Source organism: Desmodus rotundus, chromosome 11 (genome assembly GCF_022682495.2).
Source record: "Desmodus rotundus isolate HL8 chromosome 11, HLdesRot8A.1, whole genome shotgun sequence".
Taxonomy (NCBI): domain Eukaryota; kingdom Metazoa; phylum Chordata; class Mammalia; order Chiroptera; family Phyllostomidae; genus Desmodus; species Desmodus rotundus.
Genome location: NC_071397.1, coordinates 81,738,443 through 81,761,186, shown reverse-complemented (window position 1 = coordinate 81,761,186; position 22,744 = coordinate 81,738,443). Strand labels below are relative to the sequence as shown.

The 22,744-nt window shown below is 39.2% G+C and overlaps 1 protein-coding gene across 3 annotated transcripts in view; it reads right to left on the bottom strand.

The window, feature by feature from the left end:
* The window catches only part of PDE7B (phosphodiesterase 7B), a 293,650-nt gene that overhangs the window by 25,185 nt on the left and 245,721 nt on the right, over positions 1-22,744 (bottom strand). For all 3 annotated transcript variants that reach the window (XM_045188806.3, XM_024551891.4, XM_045188807.3), the window contains 5 exons: positions 13,803-13,954; positions 11,196-11,259; positions 9,640-9,735; positions 7,466-7,566; positions 5,959-6,090 (listed from right to left, as the gene is read on the bottom strand). In XM_045188806.3, coding sequence (XP_045044741.2) covers positions 5,959-6,090; positions 7,466-7,566; positions 9,640-9,735; positions 11,196-11,259; positions 13,803-13,954 — 545 coding nt within the window. The remainder of the gene's footprint in view (positions 1-5,958; positions 6,091-7,465; positions 7,567-9,639; positions 9,736-11,195; positions 11,260-13,802; positions 13,955-22,744) is intronic.

Genomic DNA, 22,744 nt, shown 5'->3' with positions numbered 1-22,744 from the left:
TAGCAGGCTCAGACCATAGCAGGACTTGTACAGTGTTAAGACATTTGGACTTAATCCCAAGGGCAAGGGGTTTTTGAGCTGGCATCTATGGTCGGATTTGAGTTTCTGCAGAAGCAAGGTTGGAGCTGGGCCAGCCTGAATGTGGACAAGAGAGATGTTGGGCCCCTGCACCCAGGCTGGGACCTACTGGTGTCTCATAGGGAACAGCCAGAGTTGACTGAGCCCCACTCACAGCGGGGCGGCTCTGCTGCCATAGGCTCATCTGGCTTCCACAGTAGCTCAAAGAACAGTATCAGTAAAAGTAGATGTGAAATAAAGAAGAAAATCATCAGGAATGCGGATGGATATCTGAACACAGGTTGAGATGATACTTTTTACTATCCGTTGGAATCCCAGCACTGTTTTGGAATCCTACTCTGGGTACCACACCTGTCTACCTTTAAGAGCATCAGCTCAGCAATTCCCCATTATCCTAATGACATTTGTTCTAGTGTTGCCACCTCTTCAGACTTGTAGTTTTAAAAAATCTTTATCTTGAAGTTGAAAGAGTATATATCTACCTTTGTGTCCAAAAATCCCTATTAGCATTTTAATTTGGAAAAAATAAAACCCTAAAAACCCCTACAGCAAAACCTTTATTTTCCTTTGTGTCTGAATTATGAAGTACTATCCACTCTAAGAACAAAACAACACTTTTGTTCTGAATAACAACACATCTGGCATTCAATAAACCACCAACACAGGGTTTCAAATTAAATCAAGAGTCTGTTTGTCAAAGAAAATCTGGCAGGGCAGATTTGCTGTCATACGAGGCAGCTTTAAACTGTTGGTTCCCTTCTCCCCCATAAAGGGCACTTTTTTTGATTAAAATACTCAGGATGATGTTTGATAAACTGAGTCTGGTGTACAACAGGAGTCAGAGTTAAGTAGCCTTTTAAACCAGAGGAGACGGGAAGAAAAACACCAGGAACACAGTCTGTGTTTTCATTTTTCATTGCTCACGGAAAAGAGAAGCAAGACCCTAGGAGATACTGAAGGGGCTGAGCTCTTCCCTGACAAGCCAAGTGGTCTCCCTGGTTGTGCTGTAAGAGTCCCAGCCCAGAGGGTCTCAGATGAACTCAAGCTCCTCAAGTCCTAAACAAGACCTTGGCCTTTGAAGAGACGACAGCACTGCCGTGGTTGCTGCCTTTTGTTCGATCTACACCTGCCCACGTCCCTGCTCCGAGAGCAAGGAGCCTGGGCATCCATCGCTGCCCAAGGGGCAGGGCTGCATTCAGATGAGGGCCACGGGCATGCCACATACCAGCCGCCTCACTGTCAACAGCAGACACTTTAAAAAGCAGAAAATCAAATTTGAGCCTCCTTTTTACAATTTTCACACTACTTGCCCCAAACAGCTTTCCCACTGCAGAAACCGTGAGGTTTGTATACTCGCTGCAGTGGTTTGCTTGAGTAGAGGTCATAGGACCATGTGGAAAGAACATTTCTCTGGGTTCTGTCCACTTCATATTTATGGTTCTGAGTCATTAGAATCAAAAATGATTAAAAATGTTGTCCTTCCTCTAAGTGTTTGTGATAAGTGACTAAAACAAAAAAGATAAACTTCTGCAAGATGGTATAAAATGTAATAATATAATTAAATATAATGTCTTATAGAGCAATTAATTATTAATTCTTTTATTCATTAAGTTGCTCTGCTGCTGGTTAAATATAGTTGGACTCTATGAAAAGGAATTAAATTTTAAACTGAACTGAAAATTATTTCTTTTGCGATTGTAATAACCAATGTGGTATCTGATTTGATGCTTACTCTGCCCAGTTGCTGAGCCCACATGGGGGGTGGGCTTGGAGGGTAGAGGGACAGAAGATACACTTGGGGTCTGTCTTTCACATGCTCTTTTCCCTCTCAGTTGGCCATGGACACCTGGGCTGTTTCCAGTCTGATGAGAGACGAGCCAGGTGGAAGTGCCTTGATCACCTTCATGTTGAACTTGGGTTGGTCCCGCTAGTGAGTCCAGCTCAGACAGCCACACGGGGAGAGAGCCCCCTGACCCAGCCCTCACACCAGCTGCCCTGCTCTCTTTATCTCAGGGCAGAAGCACAGGCTGGGCATTACGCAACGAGCCTATTTATCCAAACTAAAAGAACATAGCGGACAAAAGGAGGGAGAGGAAGCCCTCTTCCATTCATCCCATTTATAGTGAGTCTGGGTTATACAGTCACGCCCAGTTGTTTTCAAAGCCACATAATTCTCCGCACGTCTTGCCTAGTGTGTTCTCGTTACCCAAATGTGTGATGTGTTCCTGTGTAATTTTTGTATACATATTCATAATATATATAATGTATATATATTTTCACTCATTACCACAGTTCTTAATATTTTCTGAACTATGTCATAACTCATTTTAAAGTATGAGTCTGAGTGATGGATCCTCCCTCTAGAAAAATGTGCATAGGCACATACTCAAAATCAGCACTTATTTACTGAAAGCTCATCTATGTCTCAACCAGTAGGCCCTTGGTGGCTAAAAGGCTACATTTCCAAAAATTTTAAAAATATCATGTGTTGTTAATGGTCTTGCTCAGCTTATATCCTATGTACCATAGTTTTCCCCCTTGAAATTGAAAACAAGTGGCGAAGAGTTATGCCACTTGCTCATCTATACAGCCTGATGCAGAGTGGGGATTTTCTGACCCGGGTCCTACAGCTAACGTACAGTTTCTACAAAAGACAGAAAGTACACTTAATCATAACATTCACTATGTCAAGGACACTGGCCTGAGAGCGCGGTTTGCTCCTGGCAGGACTGAGCCCAGCTGCGGGTCGCGGGGGCAGCCCATTTTCAGCGACTATGGGCTCGTGGGTTTAATCCCAAAGCACACTGTCTTGTGGGGCTTCTAGTGCTCTCCAAAATGTTACTCACACTTCAAGGCCTAGTCTACTCCATGCTTCCTCCGTGAGTTTTTTCCTTTCCGAAACCGTTTGCAGAGTCACTTACTGTCTTCCCACCAAGTGTGTTGTAGGCCAGCTCTCCTGCGGGGTACCGAGCAAAGTCTCTCCCGCTTCCCGCTACTTGTCTCTAATCCTCCTGTCTCCCTCAAGGCAACAGGACGACCTGGAGGGGAGCTCTTAGTTTCCTGCAGACAGTAGGTGATTCATATGAGTCTTAGAGGCAGTATGTGTAGTGCTTAGGTCCTTCAGCTCTGGAGACAAGAGACTTGAATTCCAATCCCAGCTTTGCCACTAATTAGCTGTTTATTTTTCGAAAAGACACTTCAACTTCCTAAGTATCAGTTTTCATCTTTCTGCAAAATAGGCATGATAATCATACCTACCTAACCGGGCTACTGTGAAGATTAAATAATAAAATACATTAAAAGCATTTAGCACAGCGTTTGAATCATAGTGAGTGTTGAATAAAGGTTAGTTACATAATTTGTTAAACTAAATTTTACAGGGAATTTATCTTTTGCAGTTCCTTCAGATAGTCAATGATGTTCTATAGCCAAACATTAAAGGCAGCATAAATTTTGGGGCAGAATTGAAATCTCATTTGCCTGATAAAAGTTTCATTTTTTAATCCTAGCCAGTTCTAGGGTATTGGAAGTAACTTTATGATACTGTGTGATATTGGTTTGCCTTCGACATTGTTTCTCTAACAGAAAGACCTGGATCTCCAGCCCCTGAGAGATCTAAGACCAGTCGAGCACGGCACTGATGAAGACAGTATTGTAAATGTGGTGTTTGCGTCCTGTTTCCTAGTTTCTCTCCAGTCTTTATCAAAAAGATCCTTTTCTTTCCTCTCAAAGTAGCCACACAGATCAGATGCTGACAAATTCACTGCTAGAAAAATTAATAGCTCACTTATTGTGAGTAATGTCTTTGGATACACAGAGGGGGCAAATGGTGGGGGAGAAGGGGGACATCTGTAGTAGTGTCAACAATTTAAAAAAAAAAAGCAAGAAAGGGAAGGGACTTGCCAAAGAACATATATGTATAACCCATGGACACAGACAACAGTGTGGTGATGGCTAGAGGGAAGAGGGGGCAGGGGCTGGGTGGAGGTGGGCAAAGGGGGTGGGAGGACTGGGGACATCTGTAATAGTGTCAATAATAAAAATAAAGAAAAAACACAAAAACTTCTTTAAAAAGTTTTATCTATATGCATATCTTTAGCTGACTCCTCAAACCTTTTTCAAAGTGGGATTAAGTTATCTTGGATTTTGCACATCTGAGTTTGAACAAATGTCTGAAGGCAGAAATATCTTATTCTAGTTTGTACTTCTAGATCCTAGTACATCATCCAATAGATGCAATAAATAGTTGCTGGTTAAAAATATACAAAACTATATGTGGCATTGAAAAGGCTGTAGAATTTGTTTGTGTTGGAATGTTTATTTTAAACAAAGAGATTAAAACAAAAATTGTTAAAAATATTTGTACTTCAAAAGTTTGAGTAAGGAATTAATTTTTGAGAACACTTTTAGTATCTAAAGAAGATAAATGGGAGTATCATGCTTTTGAGAATCAATTTTTGTTAATTAGCAGTGAGTACTTAATTTCATTATTTATGTCTTTAACATCTGGCATATTGCTTTCTGACTCTGTCTAAATGTGGATTTATTATGTGTTTTCTGTATACTGCATGTCAAAGTACAGTTTTATGACCCTCATTTCCATGTGCACATCCCCCAGCAGCAGTAGACACTCTGAAACTCCATGGATACGACTTATTTGACGATGAGAAATTAGAATTGTGTAAGCACTTACATTATTCGGGAATTAATAAGGAGCCAACTGTGTCGATCGATTTCCTTTGTATAATAACAGACTTTTGCAAAAGTCAGAATTGACAGGAGTAGAAAATTTCCTTGGGGGCTCTGGGTGCAGTCAATTTGTTTTCCCCTAGTCACATGTCTATGTTTTCCCCAAGCAATAAATTTAGCTTCTGAGATGGATTAGGAAGTTTACTTTTTAGTTTTTCTTTTTTAGCCCATCACCAAAAGACTTTCTTAGCTCTATCATTCTGTCCCCTCTGCGTGGCCATAACTATCCCAGCTCCAGGTGCTGGCTGACAGCCCGGGGGAGCCCAGTGCTGAAATACATACCAGGTGGAGCCATAAACGCTGGAACACCAGCTTCTACCTATGCCAAAAGCTAATCAACTGCTGCAGAAAGGCTTTTGAAAATGTTCCAATCGCGCTTTATTGGAAATAAATGCACCCGTAAGCTGCAGCATCTTGTGTAACACAGCTGTTTTATGGGGATCTGTCAAAATCCTTTCAGCACTAAATTTTTTCCAAAGCTTTACTAAAATTGAGGTCAATAATTTCCTTGTATGTAAAGATTTTGTGAATGACAACAAAAGGTCTCCAAAGAATTCTGTTGAAAATTCTGGGAGTAACTCATTTATGATATAGAGTTTAATATCTGAAGCCATATCCTGGGTGAAAGTTCTCCCGGCCAGTCTACTCACGCTGCTGAACTATATTTTAAAACAATAATGTCTGTTGTCTTTGATAACATATCTGTGGCTCAGAGACCCATAAAGTTCACAAATGGCCCTAGAGACGTAAGTCTGAATTAGGACTGTACCTGAGTACTATCATTTATAGAAGTCCAACAAGGACTGGCTTCAACAGGCCATTACATATGAGATAATTTCCAGGGAGACAGAAATTCTCAGACCATCAGAGAGTCGTCTCAGAGATACTACTTGACTTCAAACAATTTCAAACCTTTTTCAGAGCAAATGAAATTCCTTGGATATCCTTGTAAACCAATTTAATCTTTCTTGGGGGTTATCCTGGACCTATTTCAAACCCGTGCTCTTTGGCTGTGGCCACCATTGAGGCTGAGCTGGAATGAAGCGGTCCCCAAGACTGAGATTCAGGCTCCAGGACGGGGCCTCAGGCAGCTGGCCGTACTGTGCCCGGCTCAAGGTGGAGTTCCCCTACCTGATACAGGCTGGCGAGGTGGTGGTTAGTTTTGATCAGAAATGGCTGGTTCACCCCCGGGTGGTCAACATCGTGTGCTGCTGCGGCCAGCAGTCCCAGCATGATGTCCAGAGGTGTGAGGAAGCTGGCGAGCTGTTAAAGAAGTCAAATTGCGATGTCAATGACTGCGTTTTCACAAACAAGTTAGCATTTGTCTTGGCTAAACCGAATCAAATGGAGCATCACAATATTGTTCAGGCCTTTCATCTCCCAGGCGTTTACCCTCTGACGCAGTCACTGAGGCGACAGTGGCACGGAATCGCAAGAAAAAAGAAAGGACTGTGTGGAAAGTAATTGAGCCAATCAAACTGTGTCGACCATTCAGCTACCCTCCCTTCCTACTGGCACTGTTTCCTGTTGCTGTTGTAGTGTGCGTGCCTGTCGGTGGGTAGGGACAAGGCAGAGCCTGAAATCAGTCTTGTTCCTAGAGAAAGCTGGAAATGAAGTAAAAAGTTAAAACCCAAGTGATGAACACATTAAAAAGTCATTTGTATATCTCAACCATCCACTGTATCATTGTCACTTCTTTGAATGTGAAGTCAAGAGTAGGCCGAATTGCAAAATTTGCATGTTTCTTCAATGTGTAGTAAACAGTGGGGGGATGTATGAGAATTTTTTTTTTTTTTTGGTTAGCTAGGAGAACAGGCAAGGGAATGGGTATCCAGTACTAATTTTAAATATGCAACTTTCAGGCTACCTAGAGATAAAAACAAAAACAAAAACTTTTAATGTGTCTGGGCTATTTTATACAGATGAGGCATGTACCCAGTTTTGTCTCGGGAGCGATTGTCTGCTGTCTGGACGGTCAGTGGTTGATGTTAAGCTGACTGAACTACACAATCTTGGACTGGAACATCGTTTTAAAAAACCTTCAGAAAAAATCACCCTGTATATTATATGGCTAAGAAATGCCTTGGTTTTCAGTAACGAGAACGGCTACCATGTTTTTAATTGGGGATTGGTTTATCACATCAGAGCATGCTTGCTAAGAAGGTGTTGACATTCCCAAGTTTTCTTGGGCCTGAATCAGGATGTCCAGTTGCTTTAGTAGAAAATGGAGCTTGAGCCTTAAGGAGTTTTGATTCTATTGTCAATCAAAAGCCACGAGGTGGGAGAATTTTCCCAGAAAATTTCAGTGCTGGTGCTAGTGTAGCAAAGGTTCAAGACAAAACCGCTAGTTCCTGGGACTGTTGAAGATATCCAAGATGTAGGTTGTCATGGGGAGGGTTATTTTTGTCCTAATGCAGGCTTTCATACAGATTCTGAAAGGAAACCTCAGAAAATGTTCATCTTCTTTTACGGGTGTTGTAGTTTTCAGAGCTGATGCTGGAACTTTAATATAAAAAACTGTGTTCACGGTGTGAATGACCCATAACGGCTATTCTGACATGTGGGGTGGTCTGGGACTCAGCAGGTAGTTGACTGCCCATTTCCAGGCGGCTGAGGCGGCGGCTGGGTCTGGACTTACCTTTGGCTCCTTCAGGTAGCAGTGCATGGCCTGGGTGACATCGGCGGCGTGGACGGCATTGTGGTACGGGTTTTGGCTGTGGTAATCTTCTTGAACCATGACTAGGAGGCAAACAGATAACTCAATCAGCTAAAACCAAAACAGGAAGGGCACACGATCTCTGATTTACTGAGGGTCCCTTTTGCTTAAAAATATTAGTGTCTCCAGAATGTGCACCCTGGGGATTCTTTAAAAATGAACGTGGCTCAGAAGCTTGGCAGTTCTACTGAGCTGTTTTTAGTGGAGAGGAGGGGGAGGGCAGATGGGAAAAAGGTTAAAAGGATTTGTGAGACCCTTGGGAATCCTCACCACCTTCATAAATCACCCCTTTCTGGCATTCATGAAGGCTTTCATTCATAGGCAAAATAAATATGTAGGAAAAGGACAACTTTATTTCACACTATAGTTTAATTATTTAAGTTTGCTACCATTTATGAATACTATGCTATAAAAGGGGTTTCCTTTTAAGCAGCGCTAGTAGGTAGCATCAGATTCCTGATGTCCAAAGGTGGGTCAACCGCCCAGAGCAAATCCGGGGCTTCTTCAGGCAGATTTCCAGTTTACTATGTTGATCCAACTGCGGACTAGGTAGCTTTACTTCTATCTTATTCAGATCAAGTTACCATCTTTCATGCCCTTCTAATCTAAGGCCCAGGGTGCTCTTGGAAACAGGTAGAGACATAAGCAAGGCAATTTTGGTTTGCTATTTACAGAAGCCACTAGCCTGCTTCAGCTAATAGCCAAGGTAATGTCTACAATGCAATATAATCAGTGTGTATAGAATGTCCAGATTTGCAAGTGTGGCCATATTTTGTCAGCCCATGCTGTGAGGCTGGCTCTGGATTCCGGTGTTATTTTTGTCATCAGATTTTTGCATTCTTCACATGTGCTCTGGGTGTGTGCACATTTCCAAAGTATCTGCACTCTTCCTCTTTAGGCAAATCAGGACTGTTGGCCTTAGTCACGGCCATTACTTTGCTCAAGCAATCTAAATTTAATTAGCTTGAGGTTCTTTGTGTTTCTGAAACTGAGCCATGTTGTGGCTGATTTCAAAAACTGCTATTGTGCTTTGTGCACCTTTTATTCAGCAGGTTTATTTTACAATTATATTTGAATTCTGGCTCTATCACTTATTATTTGTATCGACCAAGTTAGTTAACCACAAGGACTCTCAGTTTCCTCCTCTGTAAAATGAGGATAACAATAGCTCTGATCTCAAAGGGCTATGGTAAGGATTTAATGTATTACTGTATGCAAGCCCTTAGAAGACTTCCCAGCACCAAAAAAGCCTGGTTGTTGCTACTGTTGTTGTTGTCACTGTCACTGTTATTCTACTCTGGATGGCATCAAGCCAGCTTCCAAATTCAACACACAGCCATGGGGTAAGTCAAAGATGCCAGAAACATGCTAAGTGACAGCAGAAAGTTATGTCATTAAAAACATGCCCTGGACAGTTCATTCACTGACAGATGAATACGAATGTACATGAAGTCAGATGAGAACCGGGCTGCTTTTGATAGAGAGTGATGGTGGCGATGAGTGGAAAGAGGGTGGTCTTTCAAATCAGGGACACCTGGGTTTGGACCGAGGGCTCTGACAATTGTAGGCTGCTGACTGCGAGCCAGTTACCGAACCTCTTTGGACCCCTCCTTCACTGTGGTCCAAATGGTGGTTATAATGCCCAACTTGCAGGGTTGTTGGAATGATCAGAAATAACATACCAACAGCATCCAGCCTATAGTGGGTGCTACATAAATGGTAGTTCTTCTTATTAAAAAAAATCTATTGAAGATATTCAACAATTCATGTCCACATTAGGATTATTTGAGGCATGTCTTACTGGCGTTTTGTTGACATGTAAATAGATTAGTAACTTCTTTGACTACATGCTCTTGTTGATTTTCTTTGTATAGTCTCTATCTACTGTAAACATAACTAATTAAGGAAATGATTTGTCCGTGACTTAAATGGGTAAACCATAGTTTAAAATTGAGATGAGATAATTTAAGATTAATGTGAAGTCTTCCTCTACCACGCTCTGACTCCTGCCAGTTTATATTAAAGAATATTATGGGCTGCCATTACTTATGGGAAAGGAGGTAGGAATATGAACAACAGTAAGAAAAAAGACTTACCTAAAAACCTGTGTAGGGTCACCATGTCTAACTTGAAATGTTGAATGAGTCCATGGATGTTGAAGAGGTGGCAGAGCAGAGTTACCAGGCTGTTTCCTGGTGGGAGACAGTCACCAATTGTAACTCGTTTTTATTACCATAAAATTATCAAGATAGACAATAGGATCAAACGTTTCTGTAATGAAAGGTCTCTGATAGGATCATTTATTTTCTCCTTTAAATTTGAAGTTATTAAAGTATAAAAGATATTACGATGATCCAATCCCAGGTTTTCTCTTATTGTACAAGTAAAATTAGTTCAGATCTTCTCTCTACACCAAAGGCAATGAGTTATTAGCAACATAAAGAGTTATAAAGAATTATATAAGGAATCTGCCTAGTTTGGTATCAACCAAGATTAGCTTGACCATGAGATTTTTATAACTCAAGCTGGCAGAAATGCAAAACTGAAGCTACAATAACATGTAAACATTGAAGGAATATTGTTTATTAAAGAAAAATGATTTTGAATTTTAAAAGCATTATAGAGTTTATGAAAGACTGTGGACTGGGCCAAGAAGATGACTGTATGTCTTAAGTGAAAAACAAGGTGTTGCCTAAACATACTCTCCCAGGATGCCTGATTCTGTGTGTTTCTGCTGCTTTCATTGTCTTTGAGCTATTTCACGACAAAGTTGGAGCCAACTGAGAGTATTTCAAGTGATTCTTGCCCATATACATGCAACCAAAATTACTCAGGTGGAAATACAATTGATTTCCTTCTCCCAGTTTTACATATTTATATATTCACGTAAGCGAATATATAAATATATAAATGTATCTCCCTATTTATATATTCACGTAAGTGTTTCTTACTGCTTATATATGTGGGGTTCTTTGAATTCTCCTTTGAAAGAGTTGTAGCATCTTACTGAATCTCTAATTCATTGAGTTAAATAAATCTTTCACATGTGCTCATTTTATATTTTTGTGAGAATCATGATTATATTCCCTTTTGAACAAAAATCACTGAACAAAAAATTTTAAAAGTGTAACTAATGAGAATATCTACTCTCCTTTCAGCTGCAGCCTAAGCTTTCACACTCTGTCCTCGGCAATTGCTTTCTGCTGATGATGCCAAACATATCTGCTCAGTATCCACAACAGGGCACATTTGACTCACTTAATAAAAGTGCACACACACCTGCCCTGCAAGAGTCAGGACTGATCAGATGAGCTTTGTGTTTCTAATTTTCGCTGACTGACAAAGAACTTCCTCCTTTTGTATGTGGCCAAATTACTCCGCAAGGACAGAATCTAATCTGTGGTTTTCAAGTTCCTTTGGGATCATCAAAGCCAGAAGGAAATAGCCTTAAGCTTCTAAGGCTGAATTCAGTCTTTATTTTTCATGTCAACTAATTTTCCTTTGCCCTGGTCCTTCTTGCGTGGCTGTAGATTTATGAAAGTGGGGAAAGAAGGAAAGGGGAATGACAATGTTTAAAAATAAATACTGTTTTCATGAAATGAATCCCCTTTTCTGGTGCATATTTTAGTGTGAATTCTTTTGGGTGACTTACCATTTGTCAAGCGATCAAACAAGAAAATGTCAAAATCCCACGTTCCCACTTTGGAGAGCATATGCTGAAAAGGCAAACAAAAAACCACTCAAATGAATCCCATCAGAGACTCAAACATTCGCTTTGAGGCAGAGTGAATTAAACAATCAGAAAGTTGAAAATACAGTAGCATCTATTATCTATGTACAATTGGTGTGTAGTAAACTAAATCTCACTCTACCGACTAATAAAAATAGTGTTAAAGGGACAGGCTCAGGGATCAGACTGCCTCATCTGATGTCAACCAAACCCCTTACTGGCTGTGGTGGTTTGGGTAAGTTCCTTAACCTCTCTGTAACTCAGTTTCCTGATTTGAAAAATGTGGGAGATGTTAATACTTCAGAGGGTTGTTGTGAGGATTAAATAAGGTAACACAAGTGTATGTAAACATAAATATATGTAATATAAGTGCTTAGAACAGTGCTTGTACATAAGAACACGCATGTTAGATATCTGTTGAAATTATAGTTTAGCAAAGTCTCTACATCATAAACTACTGTTCACTTAAGGCAGGTTTTACAACAAATTTTAACTAAATGAAGTCAAAATGATTGCTGAGCACATTACTTGGGTCAATGTGGGACTAAATGTGAACTCTGCATCTGATAGATGGCTTATCTCCATATTGTTTAGCTCTTTTTCTGGAGTTTTGATCTGTTCTTTCCTTTGGGCCATGTTTCTTTGTCTCCTCAGTTTGGCAGGCTCCCTGTGTTTGTTTCTGTGTATTAGGTAGAGTGGCTATGACTCCTTGTCTTGGTAGTGTGGCCTAATGTAGTAGGTGTCCTGTAGGCTCCAGTGGCACAGCCTCCCCTATCACCTAAGCTGGGTACTTGAGGTCACCCTCCAGGTGGGCTGAGAACAACTTCCTCTTGTAGTTGAGCCCTAGTTGCTGTTGACAGATCTATGGGAGGGATTTACCCAGGCCAGTCAGCTGCAAGGATTGGCTGTGACCACTGACCACCATCCTCTGCCCTCCATGGAGGACCAGCTGGGCAGGGACAGGGTGGAGGTACTCCGATGTGGTCTGTAGCTATCCATTAGGTACGCTGGCCCTGGAGTTTCCTGGATGGTACAGGCCAAGGTCAGCCTCCTCCTGTGTTTTGCCCAGGGCTACCCTGCCTGAGCTATAAAGCAAACTGTGATGGAGGAGAAGTCAAATTGTGAATCTAGGCTGGTTGCTGCTAGTGCTGGTCCTGGGGCTCACTAAGGCTGGCTGTTGCTTATTTGAGAGGATTTAGGAAGTTTTGAAGCAAGAGCCAAGACCAGCCATTCATATGGAAAAGCAGGTTGGATGGGCCCATAAGTTGGGTGGTGTGCAGTCTCTGGGAATCTCCAAGGCAGACCAAACAGTGTTAGCGAGGTTGATGGAGTCTCAGATACTCCACCAGCTTGCCAGCTCTGTGGCTCTTTTGGGGGAGGGTTTAGAAAAGGGGCAATGGCCTTTGCTCACCTTGATGCCAGATACTTCAGTTTTTCCCTGTATGCCACTGGTGCCTTTCAAGATGCTACCCCGGTGCTGGAGCTCGGAAGGAGTGGTCTGAGTAGGTGATACTGTGTGTGGGTTCTTTAAGGGGAACTGCTTGGGGCTCCAGAATTTTCTTCCACTGACTCAATCCCCACTGGTTTTTGCAGCCAGAAGTTGTGGGGACTTACCTTCTTGGCACTGGAACCATGGGCTGGGGTACCTGGTGTTGGGCTGGGACACCTCACTCCTGACCTATCCTTCCCGAATTTTTATCTACCACACATGGGTGAGGGACCAGCCTGTTCCACGTCTGCACCCCTCCTGCCAGTCTGGATGGATGTGATTTCTTTAATTTCGTAGCTGTCAGACTTCCATTCAACTCGATTTCTGATGGTTCCAAGTGATGGTTGTTCTGTATATCAGTTGTAATTTTAATGTGGTTGTGCAAAGAGGTGAGCCATGTCTGCCTACTCTGCCATCACGAATGGAAGTTGCAATTTAATTCTGAAATTTAAATTCCTTCGGCAGTTTGGTTTAGAGATAGCCTGTGAATTTATATTTTTAGATCATTGCACATTAATTTCTACTCTGTTAGACCAATGATTTGCAAAAATAACTGTAAAACTAGTAAAAATTATTTAAATGAATTAAAAATTATTAAAAGGATAATGCATCATGTTGCTAGCCTTAAATGGAAGGGTTGGTAATTATTGCATTAATTTCACTGTAGCTATTACAATGAGATAATTCAGTGGGTTAAAAATTCAGTTATTTTCTCATTAGTAATCAATCAGTCAAAAATTTTACTCTTCATAGTATTCTGCAAATATGTTTTATACATTTATAAAAATGAAAATAGCTAGGTATGAATATATTAAGCATGTAAACATGCTTTATCTCATTTAATGTCTGCATCACCCCTATGAGGTATGTATTTCTAATAACTGCATTTTGTACTTGTGGAAAAAGTCCAGACATGCTGAGTAACTAGCCAGAGTCACAGAGCATCTCAGGGTCAGGAGTAGGACTCAACCCTACTACCAGTGGAGGCACATGCTCTCGGCCACTGGCCTCTGGGAGATGCAGAGGGGTAGCTGGCTTACCCTTGCTTGTCCAAGATAGTCTTCATCCAGCAGGTGGAGAGAGGCTTGTGGTATAATTCCACGAGGCAGCCTTGATGCATGGAAGTATCTTTGAAAGCTTAACAGTCTTTTCACCTTTTTCTTGGTGCCAAATTCCCCTGAGTTTGCTGTATCTGTGGAAAATAATTAAATTCAGAAATTACGTATGTAAAAAGCTCTACTTTCTCCACTATGAAAAAATACAATGTATTATAAGAGAATTTTAAAGATGCTCTCAATGCATTCTTAAATATAGTCTATTTAATTCTACATCTGAAATTCTCCTAGAACTAAACATAGTATTTCTTCTACATTATATTTATTAAAATATTGAGATATTTTTAATGTAATTTTGGAAGACAAAGAATATGAATTAAAACTACATTTTCTTGTTAAGGGTGCTGATATATTTAGTAAGTGAAATCCACATGCTTCCGTAAGCACTTAAAGGAACAATTAAGTTTTTTTACTGCTCTACGGGAACCAATGGTCCAAAATTTAGATCAGCTTCTCATCCTACACTCACTCTAGTGTGAGAAAATCCTTCACCTGAATTAGAAGAGTTGAGAATACACTAGCTTAGACACGAGGAAATATTACCTAATGTTCCGAGAACATCAGTGGCAGAGGAGCCCATAATCTCAGCCTAAAAGTGACCTACATTCCCCTGCCATGAAGCAGACAGGGTGTTTACTTTCTAATGGAGTATATTCTCTTTTGCTAGTGGCCACGAAAGTCTGACCCTGTCAGTAGAGATATTTTGATACTCATGTCACAGGTACCTTTCATAACTTGACTGTTGACACCGTGGAGGTTGTCCCGAAATACCCCAAGCACATTACTTGAATGCCTGTCAAGGGATGTCTTGTCTCAGCTGAAATTCTGTGAATCACTGTAGGGCCACGTAAATGACATCTGCTGCCAATTTTGTATCTGGAGTCAATTGAACAGTCTAGTAGGAAAGTGTACTATTTATATACAGAGAAATATTGGTGTCTCTCATGCCTCTTCCCATCTCCCCTTGTCCTCTGAACTCAAAATCAGAGTGGGTGCCGGAAGCAGAGGAAACAGTGGTCAGGGGCCTCCTTAGCAATGTGGCAGGTAGTCCCCATTGACAGTGAGTGTGTGACCAACATCAGTTTCTTACTTAAGTTGTGTTATGCATGCAAGGGTGTAACTCAGGGCAGACAAAACTTACTTTTCTCTGGATATGCTGCCTGATTTATTTTTTAAAAAATGAATCTAGATTTCCTGTGTGGAAAGAGACAGACAAGTCCATGTGGAGATAAGAGGAGTGTAGCTGAAGCTGGGTATTTAGGCACACATCAGCATTAAAAATGGACTCAGTTCTACCAGTGGGTTCTCACTCATTTGTATCAGTTTATGCAGTCAAAAGTGCAGGATAAAGTGATTGATTCAGTTATTTTAAAAAATATTTTGAATGTTACTAAGGGACAGGCACTGTTCTGGATACTTGATGAGAAAATAGATGAGGAAATAGACATGTAAGTCCAGGAAGCACAGAGAGTCCCAAACAACATGGATGCAAAGAGGCCCACTCCAAGACACATCATAATTAAAATGCCAAAGGTTAAAGATAAAGAGAGAATCTTAAAAGCAGCAAGAGAAAAGCAGTGAGTTAACTACAGGGGAGCTCCCATAATATGTCAGCTGATTTCTCAAAAGCAACTTAGCAAACTAGGAGGGACTGGCAAGCAATATTCAAAGTCATAAAAAGCAGGGACCTACAGCTGAGATTGCTCTCTACCCAGCAAAGCTATCGTTTAGAATCAAAGGGCAGATGAAGAGCTTCCCAGACATGAAAAAAACTAAAGTAGTTCATCATCACCAAACCATTATTATATGAAATGTTGAAGGGATTTAAGAAAAAGAAGAAGATCAAAACTATGAACAATAAAATGGCCAAAAATACAAATCTATCAACAATGGAATCTAAAACACAAACTAAGCAAACAAGAAAAACAGAGACAGAATCATGGATACTGAGGGTGTTTTGATGGTTGACTGATTGGGAGGGAGTGTGGGGGAATGGGTGATGAGGTGAGGGGATTAAGAAGTACAAATAGGTACTTACAGAGTAGCCATGGGGATGTACAGTACAGTGTAGGAAATGGCATAACCAAAGAACTTATACACATGACCCGTGGACATGAACAATAGTGGGGGAATTGTCTGAAGGCATGGGGGGTGCTGGGTGGAAGGAGGCAAAGGATGACTATAATAGCATAATCAATGAAATATAATTTTAAACAGGTAGCATATATTATACTATTTATACCAATATTTCCTAAACTACTAAAGCAAACCTTGACAATGCTATATAGCACTTTTATCTGGGTATTCTTTAATTGACAAAAAAGTAATTCTTAACTGATGCTTGATAGCTATGTATGAAAAAAACAGGGCTTAATTTTCTTATTTGTGGACATATATAAAAAATGAGAAAAATTCTTCAAGGTAGTTCTCTATAGGGGAAGAACATTCAATAATGCAAAAGCAAATTTATTTAAAACAGTATTAATAACTTATTTATGAACTGTAATTTAGAGTGTACTTTGTGCTATATGAAATAATGAAAAACTAGCTTATAAGAAGGTGAAGGTACGTTTGGGAGAAGAAATCCATATAAGAAACAATCTGTGAATCATAGTCATAAATACTGCTTCTTGAAGTGTTACAACGTGTTATAAAATTACTGAATAAGATCTGACACATTTGTTTCCAAAGAACTTTCAGTGAATAGCTAGTATATTTACATTTATATTTAGATATGTCATAATATGTATTTCTGAATGAAAATTTAAATGATTAGCTAAGGTAAATTTTATAGATAGCTCAACTAAATTCAGCTTGTGAAAATTTAGTCTTAACAATGTGACTAATAATAAAATACTGAGTTTATTTAATGACTTTACATAATTAAAAATCATATTTAAAGGCATTCAAAATTATCCTAATGGGGCTTTTTACTTGGATTTTGTTGTCCTGTGGGCTATGGACCTGCACATTCTCCTTTGGAGGAGTTATGAAATGGTGCTTCAGAATGTTTTATTGCCTAGTCTGTGTGTGCATCGACCCTAACTGTAAAATTCATCTTCTGCTTACTTGTTCTTTTATGATTTTCACAAATATGTGCATATTAACACATTTCTGTACTATTTAGACACTAATTTTAAGGTCATAAAGTTTATATTGGCATGACCAGTATGGTAATTTAAAAATTCACAAGTTGGGGTTGGCTTAAATGCAAAAAATGCTAATAAAATTATTTTCATTTTGAGAACCTCCTTTCTGACATATTCTCTTTACAAGGGCTAATAAACTTTGGCACCAGGAGAAACCTTAAATGTAGAATAAATACCTGGGATAAAAAAAGCTATAAGCACATGTATATGATGAGGCAATCTCTGTTTAGGCAACATCTGGTTCCTTCAGCAAGGTCTGTATCCATGGTTTCCAGAATTTGAATTGTTAGTAAGTGGTGCAGAACTAGCTCAGGTGATATCAAGAAGAAAGAAAACCTTTATATTTAAGTGAGCAGAACTTACCTCAAATAAACATGATGACCCAACTCTATAAAGCTAATGTGAATACATTCAGAGCATTAATGCAACTGAATCTTTAAAATAATGTTATTAATAAATGCCCTATTCTGATAATTATTGCACTAAAAATTATTATAATACATTGTTATGTGTTATAATAATTATATGATAATTACAATAAAATTCCTTGTTTGGGTTAATGGTTATTCATATGTTGTGTTTATTTTCATAAATGCTATATAGCACTTTTAAGTTAAGAAAATTAAGCCCTATTTTTTTCATACATAGCTATCAAGCATCACTTAAGAATTACTTTTTTGTCAATTAAAGAATACCCAGATAAAAGTGCTATATAGCATTTATGAAAATAAAATTTTCATAAAAATTTTCATGTCTTGTGCCATAATTATTGGTGTAAGTAGCTTATTACTCCCTGAGTAATAAGAAACCATCTTATCCAACCTTGTAACCCCTATGTCTAGTGCCTAATTTTATACATAACGAGAACTTCATGTGAAATTTGTTGATTTAATTTGAATAAATTCTCTCAATTAGTTTACAGAAATATGATAACCAAATGTCATTTTAAAAGAATAAGCCAATTTATAAAGTACACGATGGTAACACTCATATGTTAGTTTCGAAATCATTTTCTCAACCCCCCAGATGGAGTTCCGGGGCCCAGGTCCTCGGCTGCCACCATTTGCTGTGACCGACCCCACAAGAACACTCAGCCGCGCCTGCAGGATTGCAAATTCACTCTTATTTGCACGTCTGACTTTCCTATTAGGCTGTACGTTCTTGGAGGCCAGGTTCCTGCTAGTTTTCTTTGAATTTCCACAATATCCTGCAAGCTGAAGGTGTTAAATGCATGATGGCAGAATTAAATAACTTTCCTGTGTGTGGCCTCCAGCTCCAAGTTCAAGAATGAGAATCCTGGGGAAGTCAGGATGAAACTCTAGTTTTAAAGATGCAGCTTTTAAAAAGATGATAAAAATTAACTAGTTTGATTTTAGGTGTAATGATTCCAGCGCTCAAAGCTCACCTTTCACACAGTTAAACCTCTCTTGGCATTAAAGTCTCCTTTTATTCATAAAAATAACCAGCTGCTAAAAAGCCCTTTAAAATATAGGAATGGTATTATGATATTGATACATGATGTTATTTACTTTTTTTTTTTTGGCTTGACCAAGTTTCTTTCTTTTTTTTTAAAGATCTTATTTATTTATTTTTAGAGAGAGGGAACGAGAGGGAAGGAGAGAGAGAGAGAGAGAGAAACAGCAATCACTTGCCTATATCACACACATCACAACCCGGGACTGAATCCACAACCCAGGCATATGCCCTGACCAGGAATTGAACCAGTGACCTTTACCTTTGCAGGATGATGCCCAACCAACTGAGGCACACCGGTCAAGGCAATAAGTGATGTTAAATATGGAAAATCCTAACGATTCTACCAAAAAACTGTTAGAACTAATGAATTAAAAAAAACTGCAGGATACAAAATCAATACACAAAAATCTGTTGCATTTCTATATGCTAACAATGAAGTATCGGAAAGAGAAATTTAAAAAAATCTCATTTACAATTGCATTAAAAAGAATAAAATACCTAGAAATAAATTTAATCAAGGAGGTGAGAAACCTGTGTGGAAAGACAGTCTGTGTTCATGGACTGGAAGAAATAATATTATTAAAATGGCCCTACTACCTAAAGCAATCTATAGATTCAATGCAATCCCTATCAAAAGTCTGATGGCATTTTTCATAGAAATAGAACAAACAATCCTAAAACTTGTATGGATCCACAAAAGATCCTAAATAGCCAAAGTGACCTTGAGAAACAAGAACAAAGATAGAGACAGTGCATTCCCTGATTTCATACTACATTTCAAAGCGATAGTAATTAAAATAGTGCAGTACTGGCATAAAACCAGACACACAGAATAAAGAGCCCAGAAATAAACCCACACATATATGATCAATTAATTTATGAAAAAGGAGCCAAGAATATACATTGGAGGAAGGACAGCCTCTTCAATAAATGGTGTAGAAGACTGCACAGGCACATGAAAGAGAATAAAACTGGACCACTATCTTACACCATACACACAACTTAATTCAGAATGGATTCAAGACTTAGACATAAAACCTGAAGCCATAAAACTCTTAGACAAAAACATAGGCGGTAAGTTCCTTGATATAGATCTTAGGGATGATTTTCTGAATCTGACACCCAAAGCAAAGGCAGCAGAGACAAATATAAAAACAAGTAAGACTACATCAAACTAAAAAGCTTCTCCACAGCAAAGGAAACTATCAATAAAATGAAAAGGCAACCTACGGAATAGGAGAAAATATTTGCAAATCAGACATGTGATGAGTTAAAAGGAGCTAAGAAGTTAAGTTTTCTGAATTCACGAACTGAATAAAGCTGTGCTAAATCCCCATGTCATTAGCTCTTCTATGTAAATGCTCATGACTTCTTGACGGCTGTCACTGGAAGAAGAGTTTTGCTTCAACACTGCCACGGAGTGGGAGGAGGAGGATGGAAAGGAAAGTCTTTAAGGCAGGGTAAATTGTTTCTCTAAGTTCTACTTTTTAACGTATTTACTTTTTCAGTTGACATTTCTCTTGTACATTCTTGACAGTGAAGAGAAAACCAACATGGCTGATACGAGTCACAGAATAGTGTGAACTCCTTCCTAGTGCATGCACACTTGCTACATCAGCGCTGGAAACCTGCTCCACGAGTGTTAAGAGGGTCAAAATCTTTGTCCTCCTCAACCACCCGAAGCACTGCTTTTTGGAAAACGTGATGTTTTTAGCCCATTGTTTCGCCTGACATAAAACCCATTCCAACCCATGGATTATGAATCTCTAAATTCTGGTGTTCGGGGATGGTTGAAAAACTATTTCCTTTTTGTAAGGAGGGGGAAAGGCTTTAAAAATAAGCTCTTAAGACTTTTCTGGGCAACAGAGAGGTTTTTCAAAATCCCAGTTTGAATGAAATTTAAATGAATTAGTGAGAGGCAGATCAAATTTCCTCAGTCCTAGAGAAGAAATATATGCCAGGCACAGTGTGGTTTTATTGAACCCTCCGCTTTTCAGAGTTTGAAATGTTTAGCAAATCCCGAGTTTTGAGGGCAATGGTTTGTGGTGAGCAAATTGAGATGACCAAACTTTCAGTTGATTCTAAGTCTCCAGAGGTTAAAAACTGCTGCATTAACTCCCTAGTTCTCAGCATATATTTAAAATAAGTGTGGTCTTTTATCTGGAGGTATGTGTGGATTGCTATAGTTCACTACAAAATTCCAGATGTGTGTTGTAATATACATGATCCCCTTTCACTCTGTCTGCCGGTTCTACACTCCCTCCCCCCAGGATAATGGACTAACCCTTTGATTGCCTCCAGCGGTCCCCTCCACTCTATCTCACCTACCACTGACAGATTTATTCCTCAAACACAACCTCCATCATGTCAGTCCTCTGCTCCAAATTCCTCAATGGCTCCCCAATGTCTACTTAGTTACATTTATATTATTAATTCTGATATTCATGGCCCTCCACAATATGATGCCAACTTATTTTTCCATTTTTATCTCCCACCAGTTCCCTTGCAGATAAATAAGTCTCTGTTCCTGCTGGTTTTTCTCCCCACATCCTGCAAGTTTTTCTTCTTCTGTACTGGTTCGCACGTTCCTTTTCAATTGGATATTGTTTCTACCTGTTGAAATGCCATCCACCCTTCAATAGCTCACCTCAAGCATTTCCTCCTCACCTCCCAATCGGAGCCTTCAGTGAGTCCTCCTAACACTTTGTGATCGGTATCATAGTAGCTGGTGTTCTCAGCTCTTCTACTATGTAGAACACTATTGTACACCATGTTGGAGCAGGACCGTTTTTATATAAGTATAGTGCCTGTTTTAAAAGATGTTTATTGAGTTCAGGAATGAAGGTATGAGGTGATTACTGAATGAGATATGGGCTTTTTATTTTTCCTGCCTACTGCAGCATATTACCTTCCTCCTGGTAGGTACTACTGTGGAATTTTTGAATTGAACCAATTGTCCAGAACACGGGAAGATTCATTTATCTAATACAAATAGATAAGAAGAAGAGCATGAGCCACTAGGGAGAATAATTTGAATTTCCATTTCTTTTCTAAATGTGATGGATTTTCTAAAATGACTCTAAGTGTATCTTTAGCATGAGGTAGATTAATACAAAGTATATCCCTTGGAAGAGTTATGGATAAAAACATGTATCTCCAAAACCAGTCAGAAAGCATCCTTTATGTTTTACTTTTTGGAAAGGAAGTACATTGTAAGTGAATGCCTTCCTCTGTGTAGGTTACAAAGGCTACTTGAGTTATATTTCACCTGAGTGAATCCTCTGATTCGATGGATTGGATCAAGTGGTTGGAGTATACTACTTCCACCCAAGTTCATCAGAGAACTTGAGATGTTTAATCGTACATTGAGGTTTGTCTCTTATTACGGCCTATGTTTCTCTGTGGGTTATAGTGGCGCCTTAGGTATAATCATATCTACAACTCTTGGTAGAGGCCACTCCTAAGGGACAAGCTCCCATTAAGACTCATATCCTTAACAGGCCATGGAAAGCTATATATTTTCATGTTGAGTTAGATCATAGAGAGGAAAGAATTGTTTTAATGACTACTTCATGTCCATATACTTGAACTGCCCCTAAAGATATAACTGACATACTTAATCTGTAACAAAAATAGATTTCCATCCATTTATTCCATCTATAGTGAGGACGGGGCTTGGAACTAGGGTGATGGACCTAAGAAATATCAAGGACCTACTATGTATGCCTACATTTGTCATCCCATTTAGTTTTCATAAAAATGGATGTTAGGAAGTTGGCATTAATAGGTGCATTTCACAGATGAAGCAATGAATTTAAAAGGTTTAGTAACTTATCCAAAATTATACAACTGATAAGTAGCAGAGCAGGGACTAGAACCCAGGTCTCTCTGATCTTGAAGATGATGCTCTGTTTATTATATCCCACTCTTTACAGGAAAGGAACAAAGAGTAGGGGACAGGTGGAAAGTTCAAAACAGAACCATATTTTCCCTGGGCTACAATGACAAATCAATAAGTAAGGAATCTCAGATTCCTTTCCTTTAAAAAAGTATGGTATAACTAAAACAATAAAAAGAAATTTTAATATAATTTATTAATAGAGTGTTTTAAAAATCAATAAAGATTTAACTAGAAAAAAACACAGTGAAATAACTTTATAGTAGCATTTGGATGCGATTCCATGTATGTAACTTTCCTGTTTCTCTTACTAAATGTACACATAGAATATTAGGAGGTGAATA